Consider the following 26046-nt stretch of genomic DNA (forward strand, 5'->3'; position numbering starts at 1 on the left):
CAAGACTGAACAGTAAACAGCAAAAGGTAACAGACATTAAACTCCTTAGGAATTCTCAGGTAGGAGAAAATTTCTATTATAGAATTTATACTATTGCATGTTTAAGTATTTTATTTTATCAAAGTTTGCTTATTTCCAGCAATCACGCACACAAAAACAAATTTGGATAATTGCTTTCAACACTTAAAATATAAACTTTTGCCTTCTGCTCACATATGGGGATCAGGGATATCCTTTATGAATAGTGCTTCTCAGAGCTTACCATGAACTGCATATTAAAATTAGTTGATACAGCCCAAGGTATGTACTCTACCATTATTTTAAGTATAGGTTTCAAGCATATACTACCTCTATAGGAAAGAAAATGAAGAACTGGTATTCATGAACCAGACAGAAGCCTATATTATATTAGGTAAACAGATATTAAACTCAGAAAAGTAGGAACTAAGAAAAGAAAAAGGTATAAAAACTAAGAAAATTCACTTCAAAAACCCATGGGAAATGGAGGAGACCATACCTTGAATAACTCAAATTCCTTCTTTGGCATCAACAGCTAATGACAAATGATGAACATACAATAAGTAATACATAATATATACGCACATCAGGCCAGCCAAAACATAAAACAGCAAATAATTTCCATTGCCATCACTTTAAGTTACCGAGATAGAGAAATTATACACAAATTCTTTATTTTGAATGTTTGCTTGGTTCATGGATTCTAGTAAGGCCAAGTCCCTCTGGATAAGCACAGGACCAACCCCAGGAATGAATGTCATGAGGAGCCATAAGTACTGAAGTAAATTGTCATGAGGAGCCATACGTACTGAAGTAAATTGTCATGGCAGCAGAAGTATGACCACAATTGCAGCTTTGGATAATCTGTATTTTTTTAAGCCTAGATCTGGTATAAAAATTACTGATTTCACTGCATATTCTATGCAGCTTCTACTCAAATTCATGACATTATTATGAGGTCAGGTGTGATCTTTTTCGCAAGACTTCGAAAATTAAAAGAATTCTTTCTCGGGGAATGAGAAGCCACCCTAGGTTTATAGGCTGTACCTGAGAGAGTCCATCCATTCTTTGTTTACAGACCTGACTCTAGAGAGCCTGTCACAGGTCTAAAATTCCTGAATTTAAAAGCAAGTTAATTCAGATGTTAGGGTGAATGAGCTGACCAGGGTCACTGAAATCCTGAAAATGTGGCATGGGCCCTAAGAATGGACCTTCATAGGCCTTCGATGATCAGGAAGAGAGAATCTGACCTATCTAATCTATATCATAATTACATTTTAATCTTAAAATCAAGAGAGTAAAAATATTGTAATCCAGCTGAACAAGTACTCATGTACTGGTGTAAGGTGAGATGAGTGCAAGTTCAAGGCTGGTCAGTGGCAGATCATTTAAGAGACTGAAGGCAAGGGCTAAAGATGAACTGCTGGATACCAAGCCATGATCTCAGTGGCATCCTCTATCAAGAGGAAGCCACTAGTGGATAGGAGAGCTGTAGGTAAAAAGACAGAAATACCATTTCTTCAAATGTCAGAAATACTATAGATGGGGGAAAAAGCTTTCAGAGAATCAAGCACCTACTGCTAAACATTTTGAACAATTTCTAGAAGTAAATCAGAAAACATATGTGTAATTTTCCCTGTGTCTCTCACCATTGCCACTCCCCAACCAATTACTCTAGAAAAAATATATAACCAACTACATCTCAAAATGATCAATACACAAAGGTGTTTAAATCCTCTTTAAGAGTGATAGCTTTGTAAATGTGTACATACTACATTTTACTAAGAAATCATGCTCACCTGTATAGTATGAGTATAAGGTGGATCAGCACGCCCCAATCCAGATTCTGGAGGTCTCACAATATCCAAAATGTTATTTGGCACAAATCCAGAGTCTCCACTTGCATTTCGAACTTTCCACCATTGCTTCCGATCATCAAGTATCTGTCACGTGCAAGAAAATAAAGGTATAATTTCCATATAAAAGCCATTTTACGAAGGAAGTTCTCTAGACTTCAACAAAGAAAATTTTTCTACTTCTGATAATTAACTCACCATCAACGTAGTGTTGATTGAATGATTCTCAGGAATTACACTAAGACATTTATGAGTATACAGTAGGTAAGGTATCATTATGGTGAATCTACCCACGGTCCATTTTACCTCCAAAGAACGGTCTGCATTATTTGAAGTACTTAAGGACTAAAGTACTTAAAGGACTTAAGGACTAAAATGACTTTTGGAAAAACCCATTGTCTCCATTTTGGTGATAGAAAGAAAAAGTATATAAAAATTACTTTTTTTCTTATAAAATTTATTGTGATAATTCACCTTATATATTCAAGAAGATGAACTCTCAATTAGAACCTAACAAAGAGAAGTTGGTGTTGTGGTGGATTATCCCTAACTTCATTAGCTCAATGACTGCTGAGTATATCTGTGCAAGGATATAGGATAAAAAAAGAAAATGTCTCTTATTGAATTATTATGTGCATCCACATCTGAATTGATAACTAGCCTTGGCTCCAAAATGAAGAAATATCAGAAGAAAGAGGGCAAGGAAGACAGCAAAGGAAGTTAAAAAGCCCATTCCCTCCCCTCCCCACAAAAAACAAATAAAGGAGTATTCTAAACCTATCCCCTTAGAAGGAGTATCTATATACCTCTTCTAAATAGATGTAGGTATTTCTCAAATACCATGTCTTTAGTAATGTAACACTTTTGAAGGAAAGTTGAGTTATATACCAAAAGAGTAATACAATAGAACTACATTATTAAGAGTATAAAAAAGAAAAAATTGTATTACCTCTAAAATATCATCCTTTAGAACTGAGAGCTCACTGTTGTTCCTTGCTACAAAGTCATACTTGGATTTGGCATATTTCTTGGGTTGTGTTTTCAGTGGTTCATAATTTCTATAAAAAGAAAGAAAAAAGATTATTATTCTGCTAGCTCTTCCTAAAGGATAAAAACAGAAAACATTAAGACAAGCCAGATCCTACCAGAAAACTTTCTGAAAAGTTACAGCAGTTTCATTTTATTATATTTTACATTATGATAAATACAAGTTACTTTAAAGTTCTTACTATTAAAATGAACAAACTACGGCCATGGAAAAAAACAAATAATGCAAAATCACAAGGCTAGGTGGTACTTAGAAAAATCAAGAATCCAAGTCTATAAATTCTTTGTCTACTAAATACATATACTGGATATTTTGTTAATTACCATCTCTACCATAAAAGAACTAGATAAAGATAAATGTCAGTATTTTTCATAAAATTAAAGGAGATTGAAAATAATTTCCATGGTGGTAATTTTAGTTATATGTTGATTTCACTAATTCAGGCAATGTCTGCAATTCAGTAACCAAATATGTAAATTTAAAATTTATAACTAGGCATCAGTTTTTAGAACCACTTTGCCCAGTTATCTAAATTGCAAAAAAGATAGAGATGCATTAAGTATGAGACTAGTAACACTTTCAAATAAATAAGTAAATAAATAATTTAATTCACCATAAACTTTCAAAAAGTGTATGGGCCCTATTTTTTAAAAATAAAACTTCCTTCAAAAACCAAATACCTCTTCTAATCATTAAATGAGTACTAATAGACTTAATGATTTAACTAAAGATTACTTTTATATGTAACGCAATATACTTGATGCATTAAATATTTGTATTTTTTTCATCTATTTCAATAATAAAATTACTTTAACCCTTTATTAATTTTACTCCCTAGTCTTCTCCTCCATTTACATTCCCACATTTATTTACACATCTCTACAAGGGAAATAGCAGGTAGAGACTAAAGATGTTAGGTCATCCTACCCCTGTCAAGTTGCCATTCTTTTTGCTGTCTACCAAGTTCTCTGGAATGCTGAGTTATACCAGGGCCTGCAGAACAGTTGTAGACATAATGTATCCTGTCATCATAGGTTTTTGTTACCTCTTAGGTAGTAACTCCATTGGAGGAGGGAGATAGGGACAAAGAAAAAAGAAGACCAGTATAGAACACCTTATAGACAAGCATGTACGAACAGCTTATTGGCTATTTTTAGTACATTAAAAAGAAGATTGGTGGAAAAGGTGAAATTATGGCGAAGTAATTATTATATGTTATCAATAATAATAATTTTAAAACTGTGTTCCATGGATTTCCCATCCCTATCCCTACTAGAATAGCTCTGCTTTTATTTACTTTATATATTCACATTGAATCTACTCAGATTTCATTTGGGGGATAAAAGAGATTCAATTACCCCAAACATTAGGAAAACAGTAATTTCAGTGTTTTATCTTCCTCTCTTCCCCTATTTTCCTTTCTCCTGTGATCTGCAAAATAATCACTATTAATAATGGAGAGTTAAGGGTCTATAACAAAGTTTTTTTTATCTTGCAGGTCTCAGAAGTGTTTACCTGAAGTGCTTTAGACTTTACAAATCTTTATGGCTCACAGTTTCTTGCCCTCTATAGGTTAGGCATAGATATGACACTGACCATAGTCATCAAACAGATAATCACAATTTGTAATTTTTCAGAGGTACCAAACTTTCTTGGCCAGGCGCGGTGGCTCGTGCCCCTAATCCCAGCATTTGGGAGGCCGAGGAGGGCGGATCACCTGAGGTCAGGAGTTTGAGACCAGCCTGTCCAATATGGTGAAACCCCATCCCTACTAAAAATACAAAATTAGCTGGGCATGGTAGCACATGCCTGTAACCCCAGCTACTGAGGAGGCTGAGGTGGGAGAATCGCTTGAAACCAGGAGGCGGAGGTTGCAGTAGGCCGAGATTGTGCCATTGCACTCCAGCCTGGGCGACAAGAGCAAAACTCTGTCTCGAAAAAAAAAAAAAAAAAAAAAAAAAAAAAAAAAAAAAAAAAAAAGAGGTACCAAAGTTTCTTAAGAGCTATGGAATGTAACAAAATGTATGGGCTCAGTTTCTGATTTGGAATAATAGATATGCCACTTGATAGAGAGCAGACATATAGACAGTAGTAATTTGAGAATTTCTCTAAAATATTAATTGCATCTGACAGCAATAAGCTATAAAACTCAAAGGTATGGGCTCTAAATTCAACAAACGGTCTACCTAATGGCATAGTAATTTCACAGAACAGTGAATATACTTCATATGACATTGTTAAGCTAAATATGTGCTGAGAAACCCTCTGTACTTCCATACTTGAGTCCTGTGGACAAATCATAACCTAATTTAGTAGGTAGACACATTGAAAACCCAATTTAGGAGTATGCTTCTGTAACAATAGCTGAGTCTCAGCCAATCCCAGCAGCCATACTTCAAGCACTCATAGGCCACTGACTGTTCAAATTGTCTGCAAATGCCATACTGCAACCAGTCCAGCTGTTTCTATACCTCACGTCCGTTTTCTGTACGTCACTTTCCTTTTTTTGTCTATACATTTGCTCTGACCATGATGCATCCCTGGAGTCTCTCTGAATCTGCTGCGATTATGGGGGCTCCCCAATTCATGAGCCATTTTTCCCCCCTTTTCTCAATTACACTGTTAAATTTAATTTGTCTGAAGTTTTTCTTCTAACAGTATCTACCGCATTCCTGCTAGGTAATAGAGTTTAAGGTCAATAATTATTTATAACAACAAATTCCAAACCTCTGTATATTTTACATCAGACCACAATTTTCAGAGAGTTTTTCAAAATGATGACAAATTTTCTTAGCAACATAGAACATCAATGATTCATGTATTTATCAACTATCCTAGCTCCTATTAAGTCCAGTGAAGCAGAATCCATAAGAATAACTGAGATAAAAAATCTACCCACCATTCAAGGTATTCAAAAAAATTCTTTCTATGGTGAAATTCTGACCACTCTAGTCTATTATCCCTTCATGGAATTTCCTTCACTATATTTTATTTAAATTTCTATTTATCAAAGGTTACTAAAAGAAACCTTATAAAATTCACGACAGCCTTCTCTGTGGTGAGGAAAAAAAATTGTTAAAAACAAATGTCCCTGACATCACCTATCCCATCTTACATTAAGTTTCATGAGACAAATATTATTGAGAATTTAGGAGTAAGAAAAGCATTTTTTATTCCAATGAACTGATACTCATTCCTTTTCCTAATGTTAGCAAATGATTATGTTTCTCTTTTTGTTCTGACAGCCAGAAATCTGAAAGACAAATCTGAAATTCAACAATAGTGTCAACTTTTATACTTTATAAAAATTCTCATCTTCCCTCTTAACTTCTTAATTTTATATTTTATTTCATTATTTGATTTTCAATAATACTACTACTTTAACTACATATAATTTAAGTGAGGTAACTGAATCTATTTTGGAAGTAGAAGGGGTACAAAGATATAACTAAATCAATAAACCAAAGTTACATTTCCCTGATACTTGATAAAGATCATAAAAATCAAGGTAAGCTTTTAAAAGACTCTGTGGTAAGGTGCCCAAAATAAATGGCAGAGTTTATTCCATCAGTAATATTATCCCTTATAGATATGCAGGTGAAGGACAGGGAAGTAGTGACTCTGAAATACTGGATACACTCTCATGCACTTATTCATCCAATCCATCAATCAAATAAATCTACACTTAGTGAGTGACCACAGTATGCTAGATGTGGTCTTAAAATGGAACCTGATAAAAGTTTTCTAATGTCAATATGTACTCTACATATGCACTCAAGTTGTTTTCTAGTCACTTAGCTGTGGAAAACCATCCAAATTACTGAAGTGATAAAACTGAAAGAAACCTATTAATCTGAAATGATTTCTATAATATTGACATCTAAGACAGAAAGAAAGAAAAAAGAAAATATTAAGACGAGTACTAAGTTAGTTAAGGATTTCAATGAAATAATGTTCAAGCTTCAAAACTGATTTCCAACTGTATCTACTAAAAATTAATTATGTAATTAAAACATTCTCACATGTTGGCATTTAAAATATATATTATTCATTGCTGACTTTTCTTTGTACTCAACTTAATGTCACTGGTGCCCTTGGAGTTATACCTGTGTAATTTCTACAGCAATTACTTAAGCATTACCTGTCACCATCCCTGACGAAGAACAAAAATTTTGAATCCCACTTTCTTCAGATTATATTAAGAAAAGAGTGTACAGAAAAGAAATAAAGGGCATATAACTCTTGTGGTAAGAGAGGCTTTGAAGCAGGAAAATACTAGGCTGAGTTCTCTACCCCCTGTTCACTGAATGACCCTCCTCCTATACCCATGCTATCAAGATTTTACCTCCTTTTCTCTTTTCTACATGGCTTGGCTCTATGTAGACCTCACTTATTAAAAACAAGACTGGAAATAAAAAAAGAGAACTTATTCCAGTTCCTTTATTTCTTCTCATCCCAATTCTCCATCTCTGCCTATATTAAATTTTTAAGAGTGAAAATATAGAAGAATAAATGAAGTATAAAACTGGAAAGTCAAGATAAAAAGATGAAATAGCAAGAATGACAAATAAGGCATTGACCCTGTTTAAATATTTAGTTTATATTCAGTTTAAATATATCTATCTAAAGGAAGCCTTATTTGTTTTCATTGGGTGAAGATAAAAATGGAAACTGTTTCCTTTAAAAGCTACAGAGCTGGAAGGATCCTCAGAGACCATCTGGTACAAACTAATGGAGGGTTTCAAGACAATTCTTTCTTCTTAATGTACACATTTTGTCAGAAGTATCTTTTAAAAAATGGAAAGTCATCCAAAGGCATTTGCACTAAATGAGAATTACAGACTGAAGGTCCAGACATCTTTTGTTGATCAAAACCAGTTTTCTAAAGGAACAACTGAAACTTTATCAACTAATTAACAGATAAAAAGTTTAAAGAAGCAGTAGACAATACAGACACTGTCACCTCTGTTAGCACTAGATCAGACAGTTATCCACAGCTCTCAATAGGGTGCTCATTAAATGTTACCTATCTACATGGCGATTAGAAGTTGGCTTAAAAGCAACAGCAGCTTCCCCTTGGTCCAGGTGGGGTCCTCTTGCGTAAATGTTGCTACCGAACGCATAGCCATCCACTGGATGATACTCTGATGCACTGGAATGCTGAAAGACAAAGTAGGGCAGATTAAAGAATCACCAAATACTATTTGAATCAGCACTCAGGTCAGTCAACAAGATCTCTCAACTATATTGTGATAAGTTTTCATTTTCAAGTGACGGATCATTATGTTAACACATTATGAAATGGGAGTGATACATTCCCATGACTTACTTATAATAAGAAAAGTCATTAGTGCAAAGGGTAATCTTGCTCTTTTCTGTTCAAGAACCTGTCACCACTCTAGCAAAGTAAATATTGTCACATGAAAATCAACTGAACTCTATGCATTAAAATTATACCGACTTCTCCTTTTTTTCAATTTTAAAATGATACACAGAACATTATAGTATTTTCAATTTTTTAAAACACAGCAGCACTATTATCATCTTTACTGCTAAGGGGAACACAGAAAGGCACAACTAAATGGATCTTGACAGCCAAGAGTCCAGGATAAGAGCATGCTGGAGTCATTTCTTTTTTGCAGTTAAGATAATTCAGACAGGAAACTACTGGGAGCGACCAAGAGTGACAGTTGAGATTCACAGGTCCCACTGAGGACCATGGTTTTAAAGCTATAGACCAGCAATCCCCAACATTTTTGGTAGCAGGACTGGTTTCATGGAAGGCAATTTTTCCATGGACCCCAGGGCCAGGGATGACGGGGATGGTTTTGGGATGAAACTGTTCCTCCTCAGATCATCAGGCATTAGATTTTCATAAGTGTGTAACCTAGATCCCTTGTATGTGCAGTTCACAAGAGGGTTCTTGCTCCTAATGGAATCTAAAGGCGCAGCTCATCTGACAGGAGGTGGCGCTCAGGCGGTAATGCTCCCAGGCCTGCCGCTCACCTCCTGCAGTGAGGTCCAGTTTCTAACAGGCCACGCACCAGTACTGGTCCACGACCCAGGGACCGGCGACCCCTGCTATAGAGAATACACGCTCATATTGGGAGAAAACAAACAAAAACTCCCCAAAGCCTTTACATTGTTTCTTTATATGAAAATGAGATCTGGAAGAAGCATGACAGACACTGAAGCACTGGAATTCCTTGGCTATTTTTGTTATGGATTTTGTGTATTTGTTTATGGATTCACTGGGGCAAAATAGTTGAAACTGAGAATGTTTCAGAAAAGTCTTAGACATATGGTTACCACAGTTAATTCTAATGTCAAAGTAAGCAGGAGGAGGGCTGAGTTTATCCACGGACAGGGCAGGTGACGTTTATATATACAAAATCAGGATACTGTGCTTAATATAAATACAAATAAACAAGTTTCAGGCATTTAAATTAAAAAAATCTGAGCTCAATTAATTCAGTTTATCATTTCCCTGGGAAAGAGTAGAGGCACTACATTAGATTAGGTAATCTTTAATTAAAGGCTGTTTTAAAGAGGGGAGTGCTCTGTTAGAAGCACCCACACCTTTTGCCCAGCTCTGAACATAACAGTGAAGTCAGCAGTATGAAATCACTGGGTCCTGAGAGTGACTGGGAATACTGAAAGGGAGAAGAGAAATGATGAGAAATGACTAACTGTGATGACTACCAAAGCTTGCTTAGGGTTCAGAAGAAGTAAAGAAGCTGAGTACTGCCACCCATATTTGTCACTCTGTGTCACCTATGTCTTTCAATCCTAAACAAAAATCGTAAGATCCTGAATTACCCAAGTCTTGTTGCAAATGCATTTATTATAGTAGCAATAAAGTATAATAAAATCTCTCTTCTAGGGATGATTACATTTTTATGCATTTTAAGTCACCATTACTTGGCCTCTTTTCCAACAAAATCTCAAGGCATAAAATTCCCTGGAACTGCTAGCATGTGTTTTTCATTTTTTAAAACCTCTGAATAACTACTTCAGCCATAAAATGAAATATAGTTTATAACAGGAAAATGATAACTCATTACAAGTAAGGATTCTCAATAATTCCTCTTTTAAAATTACTTATTCAGTGAAAGTAGACAAACTTACATCCTGGGAGCCCATTACTCCCTTCTTAAATACACAAATTGAGAATGAAATCACAAAAGTGAATTTCTGAGGCATACATTATAAAGTGAGTATATTTTCTTATTTAAGATATGAAGCCTATAAGCTAGAAATTTTTTATGATGTAAAAATAGTCAGCTGTAACTATAGCAACAGCAAGTGTATCATAATTTCATGTTTGATTATATTTTCTTTCCTCTAGAAAAACTGCCCTTTAAGTGGAAAGAAAGTTCACAGTGATGAGGCCTGAACTCTGAAATACAGGCAGGGATATATGCTTGCCAACTGAGCAGTGAGGTCATCTTAATTATTCATTTAGAGGGAAGAACAGGCAAGGAATCCACCTCCTCCCGTATAATACAGCCAGAGGAAAAAAACAATTACATTAGAAAAAAATAATTTCAAAGTAATATGTTGCTTTATCTTTAAAGTTTCAGGAATGGAACCAAACTTCTATAATACTATTGTTATTGTCCAAATAATAGTCCACAAAGGGAACAATTTTTAAAATTTAATTTAGATAAACATTTTGCCTTAAAAGTAGTCACAGGATATAATACACCATGGTTTGACAATTCATTCCTTCATACCACATTTGCCACATTATAAATACCTATGATAGCCTGAGAAAACTAATCTAAGGAATTAATAAAAATAACAGGACTTTGAGGCCGGGCGCGGTGGCTCAAGCCTGTAATCCCAGCACTTTGGGAGGCCGAGACGGGCGGATCACGAGGTCAGGAGATCGAGACCACCCTGGCTAACCCGGTGAAACCCCGTCTCTACTAAAAAATACAAAAAATTAGCCGGGCGAGGTGGCGGGCGCCTGTAGTCCCAGCTACTCGGGAGGCTGAGGCAGGAGAATGGCGTAAATCCGGGAGGCGGAGCTTGCAGTGAGCTGAGATCCGGCCACTGCACTCCAGCCTGGGCGACAGAGTGAGACTCCGTCTCAAAAAAAATAAAAATAAAAATAAAAATAAAAATAACAGGACTTTGGGAAGATCTCGTCATCATTTACTGTTTTTTCTTCAAACTAGATGTCATTCACCTAATTCTTCAGGTTCTGCCCATCCTATTTGTGTTTGGTCCAGCTTTACTCAGTGTTCAATGTTCCTTTCCAACAAACAAGAAGAGTCACAGAAACATCATTTGTAGGGAATGTGACAAGACAGCATACTCAATTTCATTCTCTCAACTGGATTTCCAAATAGGTTATACTCTAAAGATGACTAAATACTTAAAAGATAAAATGAATGTTAAGATCTCCTCAAGGTGTATAGTTTTATAAATGATCATTTGAACCTAAGGACTAGAGTACAGAAGAACTTTGGTCCTCTAGCAAGGGTCATAGGACTCCAGAGGTTTAGAACTAGGCAAAAGGGAAGAAAGAAAACAAACAGAAGACAAAAGTAGGCAAAGCAACATGAAGAGAAGAAGGAGAGAAAATAATTAGTGGCATTCAGGAAACAGCTGATTGGGACAGGTTAGAGGATCTAGGTTCAGGGAACTGTCTAGAGAGCCTGATAAGGGGAGAGGAAAACAGAAAGAAATAAGCCAAAGGGCAGTAGTGCAATTCCCTGACAAGGAGAGAAAGTCATCCTAAAATAGCTTACTTAGGATTGCCGGAGCCAGCAGAACAGTGGCAACAAGGGGAGGGGGAGGGCTGACAGGCTATAGGAGAGCAATTTGGGTTGGGGTTGGGCTTCACGGAGGCACAGAGCAACTGTCACAAAAAATGACAGAGGCAAGAGAGAGACGTAATTCAGGAGAGAGTAACATTCAGACTTGATTCTAGAACAATTTTCAGATCAATAAAACGAGAACTTGCAATCAGAATTACAAGAGAATACACCGATAATTACACTGTCTACAACGGGTAATGTTAAAAAAAAAAAAACTACCTCGGTGGATAATCTTTTTATTTCCTGTTTGCGCTGATGTTCTGCTACATTTGCCACAGATTCTGCCAGTTGATAAAGATCTTGTTCCATTGTTGCTCCCATAAAGTTCAGCATTGGGGGCTCCCAGCCATTGCGGAACCGTGGAACATATGGTGGAATAAACTGTTCTTTTGGCCACTCTGCTCTGTAGGAGGGAATGAAGGCGTATAAACAATAAAATCTAGGAATGTATCCATACTCACAGTTATCTTCGGTAAGGCTAGACATACACATGCACACACACATAAACAACAAAAACAGCACGTAGACCTAATCTGTCTTCCATCCACCCAAAAACAAAAAGCACACGTGTTTATGCCAGTATTTCACACCAATAAAATGAAAGAAAGATTGAAATCTGTTGCATGATCTGTTTTCACAACATTGCCCCAATTCTCTGTTAAACTCAAGTTTTTAACATGGGTATGGGTTTTTAAAAATTTGTGTAAGAAGGGAGAGTGGAGCTAGGAGTATGATAAGTATTTAGACTTATCGAACTTCTCGAACATTTAAAGTAGTTTCAGATTCCTAACTTTCCCTTTACTCCCCTCCCATCATTATTGAAACCTCCTGGTATTAGACGTATCTTTCAAAAGAGAAACAGCCCAGCAAGTTCTTAAGGTTTATGATTTTTAAATTTATGAAGTCCCCTAAAATGAAACAGACGGCCAGTTTTATAAATTAAATGTATCAGCTCTGTTTTAATCAGTAAAGTCAGCTAATCTGTAATCACAAGCATATCGGTTCATCATTTAATGACACTGAGTGAAACTTATTTCTATAAGATCCTAATCACTCATGAACCACAAAAATAACTGGAAATGAGGGCTTCGTTTTTGCTAGAATATGTTGCTTTATCTTTCATATTTAATTCTTCATGCTATATTTCTACTATGATGAAATCAGCCATCTTATTCAGATTGTTATAGATTTTCATGGTTCTTTTTATCTTTATGAGTTTTTAAATCAGTCAGTACATTCATTTCCAAAGACTCTTAACAATCAGGATCTAAAATGACCCTTTCTGCATGTTAACAGCTAACAATATATTTCGTTTTGACGTAGTTTTTTGAATGTTAATTTTCTTATTTTATTTTAAGATAGAATCCTAAACAAAGAAATTAAGGAGCCTGAGCTATATTTGTAATGTGAGGCCTGATCAATTTAATAAGCTTCATGAAATTAAAGGATGCCACCTAAGCTTATCATAAAATCATAACCTATATAAATCTAATAGATTTAAGTGATCTATTTACAATTGAATATTATTCAGCCATAAAAACGAAAGAAATCCTGTCATTTGCAGCAACATGGATGGAACTGGAGGTCATTCTGTTAAGCAAAATAAGCTCACTCATATGCAGAAGCTAAAAAAAGTGGATTTCATGAAGGTAGAGAGTAGACTGGTGGTTACTAGTAGCTAACAGGGATGGGGCAGGGTTACAGGGAGATGAAGAGAAGTTGATTAATGGATACAAACATACATTGAATAGAAGAACTAAGACCCAGTGTTAGATAGATCAGTAGGGTGACTATAGTTAGCACTAACCTATTGTACATTTCAAAATAGCTAGAAGAGAAAAACTCAAATGTTCCTAGCATAAATATTTAAGATATTTAAGGTGACGGATATCCTAATTACCCTGATTTCATCTTTATACATTATGTGAATGTATCAAAATTTCATATGTACCCTGAAAATATGTACAACTATTAATAATGTATCAGTTAAAAATTATAAAAATAAAAAGATTTAACCAGTTTTATACAGTATAAGAACAGTATTATATGGCATACACTGTGCTATACTAATACATAAATAGTATAAATAAATGTAAATATTTTCAATTTAAAAGCAACAACTGCAATGCTTTCAAAGAATTCTCTGCTTAACTATATTCCAACACAAGCAACTGTCAAAATCCAAAAAATAAGTGGAAAAGTTTGTATATGTTTCAATAGGAGAAAAATGGAGAAAAAACATTATGAATTGGCCCATGACTCTTAGGCTAGCCCATTCAAAACCATTAGGAAGATAAATGTCTAAGTGGCCATACTAAGTGATTTGTTCTAAGTGATGAAATAAATAAAAAGATTTAGATAAACGAGCAAAGCAAAAATTATTTATTTACAATCATCAAATTAGAAATATTTTCTTACCTTGCCTTGCTCAGCAAGCATTAGCACTACAATTGTTAATAATCTGTCTTCCATAATCACTTTACTGACAAATGTATAATACTAAAAATTACCCACTCTTCCTTTTCAGTTCCTTTTCAGTTCCACTGTGACCCTCTAGTCCTGAAGAATACTGATTTATAAGGAGCCTCTACTAAAACATTAGCATCTCAAAAGGCCTCTGCCTCCAGTTACTTCTGTCCTTGTCCTTGCTAGCCTCAACTACCAGACTGACCTTTCGAAAACATAGATGTCATTATGTCACACCTCTATTCACAAAGTTATTGGTTCTCCACAGCCTACAGAACCATGCTCCAACTCTTTAGCATGGCACTGAAAGCCTGCATAATCCAGCCCTCAACTCTATCTGCTCATTTTAATACCCTCTTCCTCCTGCCCTTCCACAATCATCTGCTACCCGAAGTCCATATTCTAGAGAAACACATCTTCATCCTCTCTTCCCTTGACTACCTCATGCTTTCACTTCTGCTTCTCTCTCTACCTGGACAGGCCCCTGCCCTGCTATGGAATTGTGGAAATCCTACTCATCCTGCTAAAAGGCAGTTTAGCAAACTAATGATGAATACTGACTCCAGAGCTACATGGCACGAGTTCACATCCCTGCTCTGTCACTTACAAGTTGTGTGACCTTGGGCAAATTACTTATCCTCTCTGGGCCTTACTTTCCTCATCTGCAAAATAGGGATAATAAGAGTAGTTATGTAAAGTGCATGGACTAGCAAGCACTGTGCACGCGCGCGCGTGTGTATGTGTGTGAACTCTATGTGTACCTGTCGATTTTAAATGCCAGCTCTTCTTTGAAAGCTAACTACCCTCCTGTCTAAATCTTCTTCCTGACTGCTCCCCTTGACAACCAACAGCATTTTGTTTATGACTCACTCCTAAGGTATATCACGCCTTATATTACATACACTTCTATCTCTTCCACTAGATTTGTAGCTTTTAAGGGTTTAGGCTTTTTCATCCTATGACACTTAGCCCCCGTATGTGCAAGGTTAAATAAATGTCTCATTAGATCCATGTAATAAAGAACGGTACTTAAGGCATTATAGGTGGCAAATGCTGAACCCATATATGCTTACCTGGCTTTCATCCAAGTTTCTCCCAAAGACATCCACAGCTGCCGTTCATCACCATTGACAGTATAATTTAAGAAATCAATTGTGTCCTTAGTCAATAGGGGACTAAGTACTGAACTGGCTAGTTCAGGACCTCCTGTTGCCTGCACCACCTAAAATAACAAACCATTTTTAGCAAGAAGATGATTATTCTTTGTGTATTTTCAAAATGTGTAGACAAAATGGCAGATATGCCAAAATATGCACTACTTTTTAATAGTCATATTACATTTTGATGCTGTGCAATACGCTACCGAATGAAAAACAGCTTGTCAAATCAGCTTGTCCAGCCCAGCAGTGCTTTAAATTCTAAAATGAAAGTTAACAATTTAACAACTTTCACAGCATCTGCCTATGGGCTGCATATGACTATAGTTTCTCTGGAAGATACTAAAGGCTATGCAGAGAACTCTAGATCAGGTGATTTTACTATCCCTGTTTTTTTTTGTTGTTGTTGTTTTAAATATGTGTTTCTCTACTGGCAAATCTATTATGCTAAACTTGAAAAATACAGTTCCCAAGATGAATACTATCAAGAGAAACAATACTATCAAGAGTTAACAGTCTATGGCTGTGCCTATACAGACACATAAAAAATAAAAGGATCCAGGGAGGAAGGTGAAACAGGAATGAGAACTAGTATTCTGAATCTATGGTACTTTTCTCCAGAATTATTTTTGGAAAATTTCCCTGATTTAATACGGATAATTTAATGACAGCAGAAACAAACAAACAGGTGCAATTCTCTGATAAGTAAAATGAGGATAAGTAGATGTCCAAAAACGGCTCTAAATTTACTTCTTATGAGTATTTTCTGGCTTAGAAAAACGGTAGTTATCTCCTAGAGCAGAAACCAGAGTCCCTTTATAAAATCTTCCCTTCTCAGAGATGTGGCACAAGAAGAAAGGAGATTTTTTGAATGGCTCCAATCATCCAGGTGTTCTCAGCATGCTATGCTGTTCTAGGCCTCTGTGTATTTGCACATGCTGTTCCCAGTTCGCCAGAAGGCCCTTCCCCATTATTCAGAACTCTACTCAGGTCCCAAGTCTTGGGAAAGCCTGTGTTAACCCCACAGTGTAACTCTGATGTACCACTCCCCACCCTGCATCCTCTAAATAATTTAGGCATATTAGTAACACATTATATTGTTACACTGTGATTTATGCATATGAGTAACACACTACACTGTTACACTGTAATTTATGCATATTAGTAACACATTACACTATTACACTGTAATTTATGGCTTTTCAGTTTCCCCTCTTTGAGGATTTGGACTAAGACTTATCTGACTTTCAATTGCAGATGATACAGTGGTACTGGAATGAATGAAAAAAGATGGCAGATAAAGGAGGAAAGCTAACCCTTATTTGAGAACAAAACCTACCCTGTCTACCTAGCATAGTAATTTTTAACTTCCAACCTTGAACACATTTCCAATAAATATGTAGGAATAAGAGGGAAAAGTAAAACTAAAGAAAATGAGTAGATGAATATAAAAATCTCTGATTTGACAAAGAGGAAATAAAATGAAAGAAACTGTAAATGAAAGGTTAAGAGCCATGATTCCCTCTCAAGAACGTGCGCAGGCACATGTGCTGTGGCTATGCTTGTGTGTATATGTCTATGCTGAGGGAAGAGGAGAGCAACTTGCAGGTGTAAAGCCACATCATGCCTGGTCAGTAGCAGGCCCTGAATAGATGTTCCTCCCCATCTCCCTTGTCCAAGTAAAATGTCTGGGGCCCTGTAGGGAGAACATTAGATGGACCAGCAAAATATTATGATTGTAGGGACCATTAATAAGGAGTAATTTTTGAGAAAAGCAGAGATACTGAACATTGGCAAGTAAACCAATGTTTTCAGGTACATAACCTGATCACAAAGACCAATTTGTATATGTCAGGGAAACCAGTCTTGTTATGTTATAGCTCTACTCTGTGTAATGACTAGATATCTACATATGGTCTCTGAAAGTGTGTGAAATAAAGAAGAGGCAGCAGAAACTACTTTATAAATAATACTTCCAAAAACTCCAACTAAGATAGCATCAAAAATGTTAAAAAATAAGGAATATAAATTTTGTTAAGGAGCTAGTATCAGTTTCTTTGCATATGTATTCCCTTGGTCTCCGTCTAATTTTTTAAAAGCAATTACATAGCAAGAATTATTCAGAAATAATTAGGCAAGTAGAAATCTGATGCTCCATATATAGCAACAACATATGGAAGCATTCATAAATTACTGATGTACTCTTAGACTTTCATCTTCTAATGCCTTATTGCTTAGCTTCTGACATTCATGTTGATAATGTTATTTACTTTCCTATGTTTGTAAAGCAATACTCATTTCATATTCTACTTCAGGTCTTGTCTACTTATCTCTGGGGAAAGAAGGATGAGAGTTATCCTCCCTTACTGCCTCTTGTCAATCTTACTTGCTGGTTCTTCCCATTCTCCTAACATCAGATGCCCAGGGCTCAACCAGTCCTTGGCCTGATTTCTCTATTGAACTCCAAATTCACATACTCAACTATCAATTCAAATTTCCCCATCTCCCCATCTGGATGCAACTCAATTTTGATATGTCTAAAACTGAATTCTTCACCACCTCCAAAAACCTGCTCTACCCAGTCTTCCCATCTTGGTTAATCATCACTCCATCCTGTCAGTCTTAGGCCAAAAAGCTGGGAACGATCCTTGGCTCTTGCACAGTATATCCAATCTAGCAGCAAATTTATAACCAGATCAGACTTCTCACCACCTTCAACGATACTATGTCCAAGCACCATAATCTCCCATCTGCATTATTTTAGTAATGACCCTAGCTTCTTCTTCCCCAAAATTTCTAAACATTATAGCCAGGGCAATCCTTTTCTGCTGAAAACTCAATTGTCAAAGGTTTCCCAATTCCTGATACAGACAAACAAGATGTATCTTCCTGTTACCCTGCTGATATCATCTCTTTCTAATCTTTTCTTCCTTCATTCCATTGAAGTTACAGTATCTACGTATTCCAAGAACATCCTTTGCATGTTACCACCTCAGAACATTTACACATTAACTATTCTTTGTCTGGAATTCTCTTCTTTCAGGGATCCACAGGATCCATTCTTTACTTCCTTTACTCCAATGACATCTTCTCATTGAGGCTTCCTTTAACCAACCCTACTCAAAAAGTGCAACACTCTGTTTCCCACACACATACACACATGCGTGCATCTCCCTGGAGAACTCCCAGTTCTCCTTCGCTCCTCTATTTTTCTGCATAGCATGTGATTTTTAGACTACTGTATTACTCAGACATTTATTTAGGTTATTGGTTACCTCTCTGTGCTACAATATAAGTTCTAACAGTGTAAGAATTTTTGTCCGTTTTGTTCCTAATGAGTTACTTTAAAGCCAAGCACAGAGGAGGCTCTCAATTTGTATTTGTAGAATAAGTACATAAATGAATAAACAAGTCAGAGACAGTTCAAGAGATGAAGGAACACCTCAATAAAAAGAACATGGGTCTCTGAATGACTTCATGGAGCAAACCATCCATGAAGAACTAGACTTCTCATGATTATTTTGTGAGAATGAGAAAAACATCTACATTATTCAAGGCACTGAATATTATATACTAGTATACATTGAAACACTGGTATACAATAAATCTTTATTTATTTTCATATCCCTAGCACTGTCAGAGATACCAGCTTCCTCAACTATAAAATAAGGTGCTTAAACTAGATGACTTACAAGGTTCTTTTAAATTCTCAAATTTTACATTCTTGATGTTTACACAAATGGCAAAGAAATAGTACCCAAACAAGGTAATGAAGAAAAGCAGTTTAGATAATACAGACAGACACTTGGGGTTAAAAAATATACTAAGAATGATTCTTTCTTAAACTAATAAAATCTCACCATATTTAATGGAGTAAACAAAAAGTGAACCAAATCTGCAGCACTAGGATTCTGAATATGAGACTTCAGCTTGGCCTGCAACATGAAGAAAGCAGAAAATAGATTACTATCAAGCAAAGTCAGACACTCAGAAAGGTCCAACATAGACTCAGTTTCATTTTAAATCTATTCTTTAGCATGAATAGAGTGAGAATAGAAGTCATTGTTTTTCAATCAAGTCTCATAGATATATATGTTTTAAAATTTGTTGTTTTAATTGAAGGCAAATCAAAACATACATACCCCCCAAAAATCTATAAAAACAATTTTATTTCTTAATTTAATCAGAAACATCCTGACTAGACTTTCATCTTTTTCATTTATTTCTTCTAATTCTATATACATAAATTTCACTTACCAGAAGGTTAAATCCATGTTTAAACTTTTGGAAACAGTCAAGAAATTCATCAGGAGGTGGAGGTTTTGCCCGCAGCGTTAAGACACCCTCTAATGAAATAAGCAAGAGGAGGAGATCAGAGCAAAATCCAAGAAAATTTATTAAATGGAAAAACAAAAACCACATTTATGTCTGTAAAATTTGAGGATCTCATCAGACATGCTACCTAGCTACTGGGCTACATCTCATAGTCTGACTGTAAGAAACTGAGAAGATACAAAGTTCAAAATGGATTGCTCTGTCTTTAGGCACTACAAATAACTCATTTAATTTCATAAACATACATTGTAGCCTTTCTCTATGGCAGGCATTGTGCTTATCATTGTGAAGGGTATAAAAGTGAGTAAGTGACAAGCCATGCCTTAAAAGCTAATAAAACACATGAATCAGATAAATAACAAGACAATACCAATCGTTATGAGAAGAGACTTACCTGGTTGGGAGATAAGGAAATGGATACTTAAAAGGTATTAGATGGAGAAAGTAGCCTCTAAGATGGGATTTGAAAAAGTTTGGTCCAGGGCGATGTGGTGGGAAAAACATCATGGTTGTATAAAAACAGCATAAGCAAAAACAAGGAAAGGGGGAATTGCATGTATATGAAACAACAAACAAAAGCAGAGAAACATGAGAATGGAAGGGTAGATCAAGGTTAGATTGTGGATACCCTTGATTTCCAGGGTGAACAGTTGTACTTAAATCAACAGAACGTGGAACTAGCGTGCTTTACAGCAGAAGCATGAAGTGGCTGAACGCTTTTGAAGATTGTTCTCACAGCATGAAAAAGTGGAGGCTTAAAACTGCTTAGAAAGCAGGGTAAAAAAAATGATAGTAGCTTGAACTGGATATGAAAAAAGGGAAATAACTGGATATAGGAGATGTTGAGAAAATAAAATTGATGTTGGCTACAAGCTAGAGAATGAAGTCATAGAAGAATCTGTGGTTTTCAATCTGGGTGATCAAGAGGATAGTATATCTTTCACAGAGAATTTCAAAAGGAGTAAGTGGTTTATGATACCAGGAAGCAATAGTACTTAATTTCAGAATATGTGGAGAGGACGCACATTCATGTATTCACATGTAGAAGACAAAGCCAAAGGTGATATGCTTATCATATAAATATGTGGTAGAGAAAGATTTGGAAATTATCTGTAATGTAAGGGATATTTATTTACTATTTTATATCTTTCCATCTCTACCATTTTGTCAGCGGAAGTATAAACATTACTTCCATAAGTTTAATTTTATATAGCTGAGGCCATTTTAAATAGCTGAACAGCAGCATACTTCAAAATTGTCTATATGTGACTTCATATGTGACCTGAATGTACTGTTTAAAGTTTTGTGATAAAAAATTCAAATCCATTGAAACTTTTAAATATTTTAATAAGTCAACCCTTTTATTTAACAAATAATATGGTTCTAGTTGATAATAGAATAAATTCAAATATAAGAAGAATAGAGCTATGTCTTTCTTTAACAGACACTTAATTTTACAATAACTAATCAAAACTACAGACAGATGATCACTGCCTGAATCTCAGAGTCTCTGCGATTTAGGTAAAATATTCCAGGATCTTTCTTCACTATATAGCTGACTTATAACCAAAATGGACTCTTCCTGAGTTCATCTTACTCTTTGCCTAAATCTCAGGTGCTACCCCAAAACTAGAAGAGGAACCCTAGTCCACAATCAATGAAGTTTTGCTAAGCAGTTCATGAGGGTCAAAACTCTGCCTAGTACCAGAGTTCTTTTTTTTTTTTTTTTTGACACAGAGTTTCACTCTCATTGCCCAGGCCGGAGTGCATTGGCGCCACCTCGGCTCACTGCAACCTCCGCCAGGTTCAAGCGATTCTCCTGTCTCAGCCTCCGGAGTAGCTGCGATTACAGGCACATGCCACCATGCCCAGCTAATTTTTGTATTTTTATAGAGATGAGGTTTCATCACATTGGACAGGCTGGTCTCAAACTCCTGACTTCAGGTGATCTGCCCACCTCAGCCTCCCAAAGTGCTGGATTACAGGGGTGAGGCACTGCGCCCAGCCAGTACTGGAGTTCTAACCAGTCATTAGAAGATTAAGAAAATCCAACTTACCTCCTGGTCCTTTCTTTTTACCTTTCTTATTTTTCTTCCTTTTAGAAAGTTCAGAAAATGCTTCTGCTGCTTTTTGGAGTTTCGTGATAAAAAATTCAATGTCATCCAAAATGTGGTTTAAGATTTGCTGAAATTAGAAATTATAGAATAAAATATAAAACAAAATGTTTACCTTAGCTGTACACTGTTAGTAAATAACAGAAAGGTTTTTTTTAGAAAAAGTAGCAGCCCACATGCCAATTTCAAGTTTATTACTAATTACAAGAATCAAACTAAATATACCTGTAGCCAACATCTGACATTTACATTTTTCTTTAGCTTACTTTTGCTCTATTTTCAATGTCATCAAGGAAGCATTCACAATAACTACTTGGATTATTATTTTCAATTGCTCTAATTTTCCCAGTGTTCTCCCACACAGTTAGGAGGAAAATTCTAAACTACGTTTTGTTAGCAGAGCACTGACATTTTTGCTTTACTGATAAATGTTCCAATAAAGCACTGACAACATTATTTCATGGAATTAAAGGTACACAGATTGCTGTGATAACCTAATAGCTAATCTATGATACTAAGCATTAATAAGAATTTCCACGTGACAAAATAGAATTAATAATGCACCATGCTATCAGAGATCACTGGAATGAATTTGATTATCTTACATACTATAGTCTTAGTTGCCTTTCTCCAGTATGTGTGAAACCTGACATTCTTCTAATTTAAGACTAGAAATTGGGGTTAAATAAACTTTTCAGTATAACACGTAATAGTGTGATATAAAAATTGAATTCCAAATTTCAAATTCCTTTCAGTATTTATTTCTCAATAAGCTAGTAACATGCGTATAGTATAAAAAGTAATTATATTAACAGTATATTCTATATCTCATTTATAGAATGAGAATGCTATAATAAAGCATTTACAGCATTCTCATTCTGTAAATCACTATGAAGAAATGAAAACAAATGTAGCATTATCTTTTACAAAAGCATTACAATTTACAAATCTATCCTTTAAAAATGCCACTTAACTTTTTTGTTTATTCTAAAATACACTGTTAATAAATGCCAAGAAGACATATTAAAAAGATATTTCAATTATGAATTACAAACTATAATACAATAAAAACTGCACCATTCCTGACAGCTAATAATTCAGCCTAAGTTCCAATGTAAACTAGTTAATATGCTGATTCTTCTATCACAGCCCAAGTCTACTAACTAAATACTGGCATAAAGGCAAAAATGGTTAAGGCAAAACTAATTCAAAGGGCATAACCATCACTGGAAACAGAAAACACAGTTTCCATAAAACATCTTTATTTAAATTAGCTTCATTTTCTTATGAAGTTTTTTTTCCTCTTAAAAAAAAAAAAAAGCCAATGATCTAAAAGCGACTCCTATACTTACCACATCTCTGTCAATGCGGGCTGCCATCATCTCAGGCGTTTCTTCCTGCTCATGATACTGCCTTGGTTTCTCAACTGTAGAAAGGAGAATCATGTCTTTCAACCTTTTACTCACACAATACCAATATAGGCAATTAAAACATAAAAATTAGTTTAAAAGGAGGACCATTCGCAAAAGGGAACACCTCCACTGGATACACAAGTCAAAACTGTGCTCATCAGCCATGAAATGCATCCTTGTCAACACTAACAGGAGCACCTGGGCAGAGCTTAAGTATTGGTCCTCTCACCTTTATGATGTTTATTTAACTTGTAATATCCCCTCTATTCTCTCTCTTCCCTGAGTCAGCTACCTGTAGAACCAACCTTAACTTAGCACCATTTAATTCCTACACAAGCCAGAAATATAAACCAGCAGTTAAGCTTTTACTTCTCAAAAGCTGGTCAACTAAGTTCTAATGCAACAGAGCTATAATTTTTATACATTCCAATACGTGACCACAGTAAAGCTTTGGGAGTTCTGACAGCAGAGTGCTTCTTAAAATTTAAGTGTAATTAAGCTTAAAACCCACAATATTGGGCTCATTAATTTGAAGCTACAAGCTTTAAAAGCAGACAGAAATTTTCACATTAAAAAATAAATGTCCATTCAAGATATTAAGGTTGCTCAGTTGGCTAGAGCATGATGTTACTCATGAAGTTATTATCATGAACTCCTTCCTGGTATGAGTCAGTTAATACTACCTCTAAACACAGAGAGTTGTTACAGATATTTCATGGAAGAATTAATTTTAAAATATATGGATGGAACAACAGAAATGAAACACCACAAATGGAAATACAACTCATGATACATCATCATGACTCATGATGTTCAATACAGAGAACTGCAAAAAAATATTGGAAACTTTGTATTGCTATTCTTCCTATGCACTAACTTTACCTATAACTGGAACACTTGCCAACAAAAAAAGAAAGAAAGAAGAAATAACCATGTCTTATGAAACTTAATTAGTGGCTGTTAACTACTTTAAGATAATTAAAATTTCTACCTATGAAATCTTGCCAGTTAGCTACTATTTTACACATAGTTAGCTGCTACCTTGGCTGTAGTGGACTACCACAGAAAGCACTAAGTTGAGGTTGAAATAGCTATTAGGAACTCTACAGAGGTCCCCAAAATATATCATTTGGAGGGCACAGTGACAGGGAGATATAGTATTTCTTGGGCTCTGTCAGGTCTGAGACACAACTAGGAACCCTAGTGCCACTGGCGCTATTCCACAGAGATCACCTTTGGAAGTCAGGGGTAGATATACCTCAGGGATTCAAAGGAGAAGCAGTTCAGCCTGAGTCAGCCAGAGCCTTCAGAGGAACCAGAAAGACACTCCTCTTGAGGGGCTTTCCAACTAAAAACTGGACTGGATCCAGGCCAAATCTGAATAATAAGTCTTCTGTTTAGTCTAGTGGCAAAGTAAAGTTCTGAAAGCCTTGTCTCACTTAGTTTAAACAGATGACATTGCAGAAAATATTTCAGATAAAATTTAATGAAAGCTCAGAAACCCTAGGGATAAATTCTCTCTTTATTATAAATTATATTAGGTTCGGCAGGGCAAAGCGGCACACGCCTGTAATTCCAGCACTTTTGGAGGCTGAGGCGGGAGGATCACGAGGTCAGGAGATCAAGACAATCTTGGCTAACATGGTGAAACCCCGTCTCTACTAAAAATACAAAAATTAGCCAGGTATGGTGGCATGCGCCTGTAATCTCAGCTACTTAGGAGGCTGAGGCAGGAGAATCGCTTGAACCCAGGAGGCAGAGACTGCAGTGAGCTGAGATCGAACCACTGCACTCCAGCCTGGGTGATAGAGCGAGACTCCATCTCAAAAAAAAAAAAAAAAAAAAAAGTGTGTATATATATATATGGTTCAACATATATATATTATGTATTATATATACATCATACAAGATGTATTATATATACATTATATAATATATATAAGGTTCAACATATATTTTTACAGGTTTGTTCAGAATGTCTGTAAGCTTGTCTTATCCTTCCTCTACTTCAGACCCTCTTCATCAAAACAGTAACAACAAAAACACCATAAGTACACAAAAAGTACAGAATACAATAAATTACTGTATTTTAAACATTTTAAATACAAAGCAGATCAATACAAATTGACATAATTTATGAAAACAGAAACTTACAAAATTAAACTACATAGCTCTATTAATTTTTTTTAAATGAATGCATCAAAGACTTTTTTTCATATATTCGGTAGCTCGGCTTACATTTAAACCTCCGAAAAAACCTTTAAGAATACAAGAAACCTAAACAAAATAGAAAACAATTCAGAAAGAAAACGAACTCAATTTGGCAAAATGAGAACCACAAATTATGCTTCCTATTCTGTAGTCGGTACTATCATAAACATTATTTACTTTCAGATTCACAGCAACCCATGAATTATTATCCGCATTTTAGAGATGAGGCTGAAGTACAGAGAGACAACTTCCCAAGACCACGCAGGTGGACAGATCAGGTCTTGCTTCGGAGCCCAACTTTTACCCTGCACATCCAAAGAAGAGTCCGAGGTGCCTCATTTTTGGAAATGAGTTATATCGTTTAACTATAGTGCCAGATACCCTGTGTGAATAATACTTTATTGGTTAAAGAATAAGAAAGTTGGCCAGGCGCGGTGGCTCACGCCTGTAATCCCAGCACTTCGGGAGGCCGAGGCGGGCAGATCACGACGTCAGGAGATCTAGACCATCCTGGATAACACGGTGAAACCCCATTTCTACTAAAAATACAAAAAATTGGCTGGCCCGTGGTGGTGGGCGCCTGTAGTCCCAGCTACTCCGG

The 26046-nt window shown here is 35.8% G+C and overlaps 1 protein-coding gene across 4 annotated transcripts in view; it reads right to left on the bottom strand.

Moving 5' to 3' along the window:
* Nucleotides 1-26046, bottom strand: part of EPS8 (epidermal growth factor receptor pathway substrate 8) — a 171283-nt gene that overhangs the window by 18688 nt on the left and 126549 nt on the right. For all 4 annotated transcript variants that reach the window (XM_010368476.2, XM_010368475.2, XM_010368477.2 and 1 more), the window contains 9 exons: nt 23175-23248; nt 21766-21892; nt 19631-19719; nt 19234-19308; nt 15290-15438; nt 11970-12153; nt 7949-8082; nt 2824-2932; nt 1818-1961 (listed from right to left, as the gene is read on the bottom strand). In XM_010368476.2, coding sequence (XP_010366778.2) covers nt 1818-1961; nt 2824-2932; nt 7949-8082; nt 11970-12153; nt 15290-15438; nt 19234-19308; nt 19631-19719; nt 21766-21892; nt 23175-23248 — 1085 coding nt within the window. The remainder of the gene's footprint in view (nt 1-1817; nt 1962-2823; nt 2933-7948; nt 8083-11969; nt 12154-15289; nt 15439-19233; nt 19309-19630; nt 19720-21765; nt 21893-23174; nt 23249-26046) is intronic.

The sequence above is a fragment of the Rhinopithecus roxellana genome, chromosome 10 (assembly GCF_007565055.1).
Source record: "Rhinopithecus roxellana isolate Shanxi Qingling chromosome 10, ASM756505v1, whole genome shotgun sequence".
NCBI classification, from domain to species: domain Eukaryota; kingdom Metazoa; phylum Chordata; class Mammalia; order Primates; family Cercopithecidae; genus Rhinopithecus; species Rhinopithecus roxellana.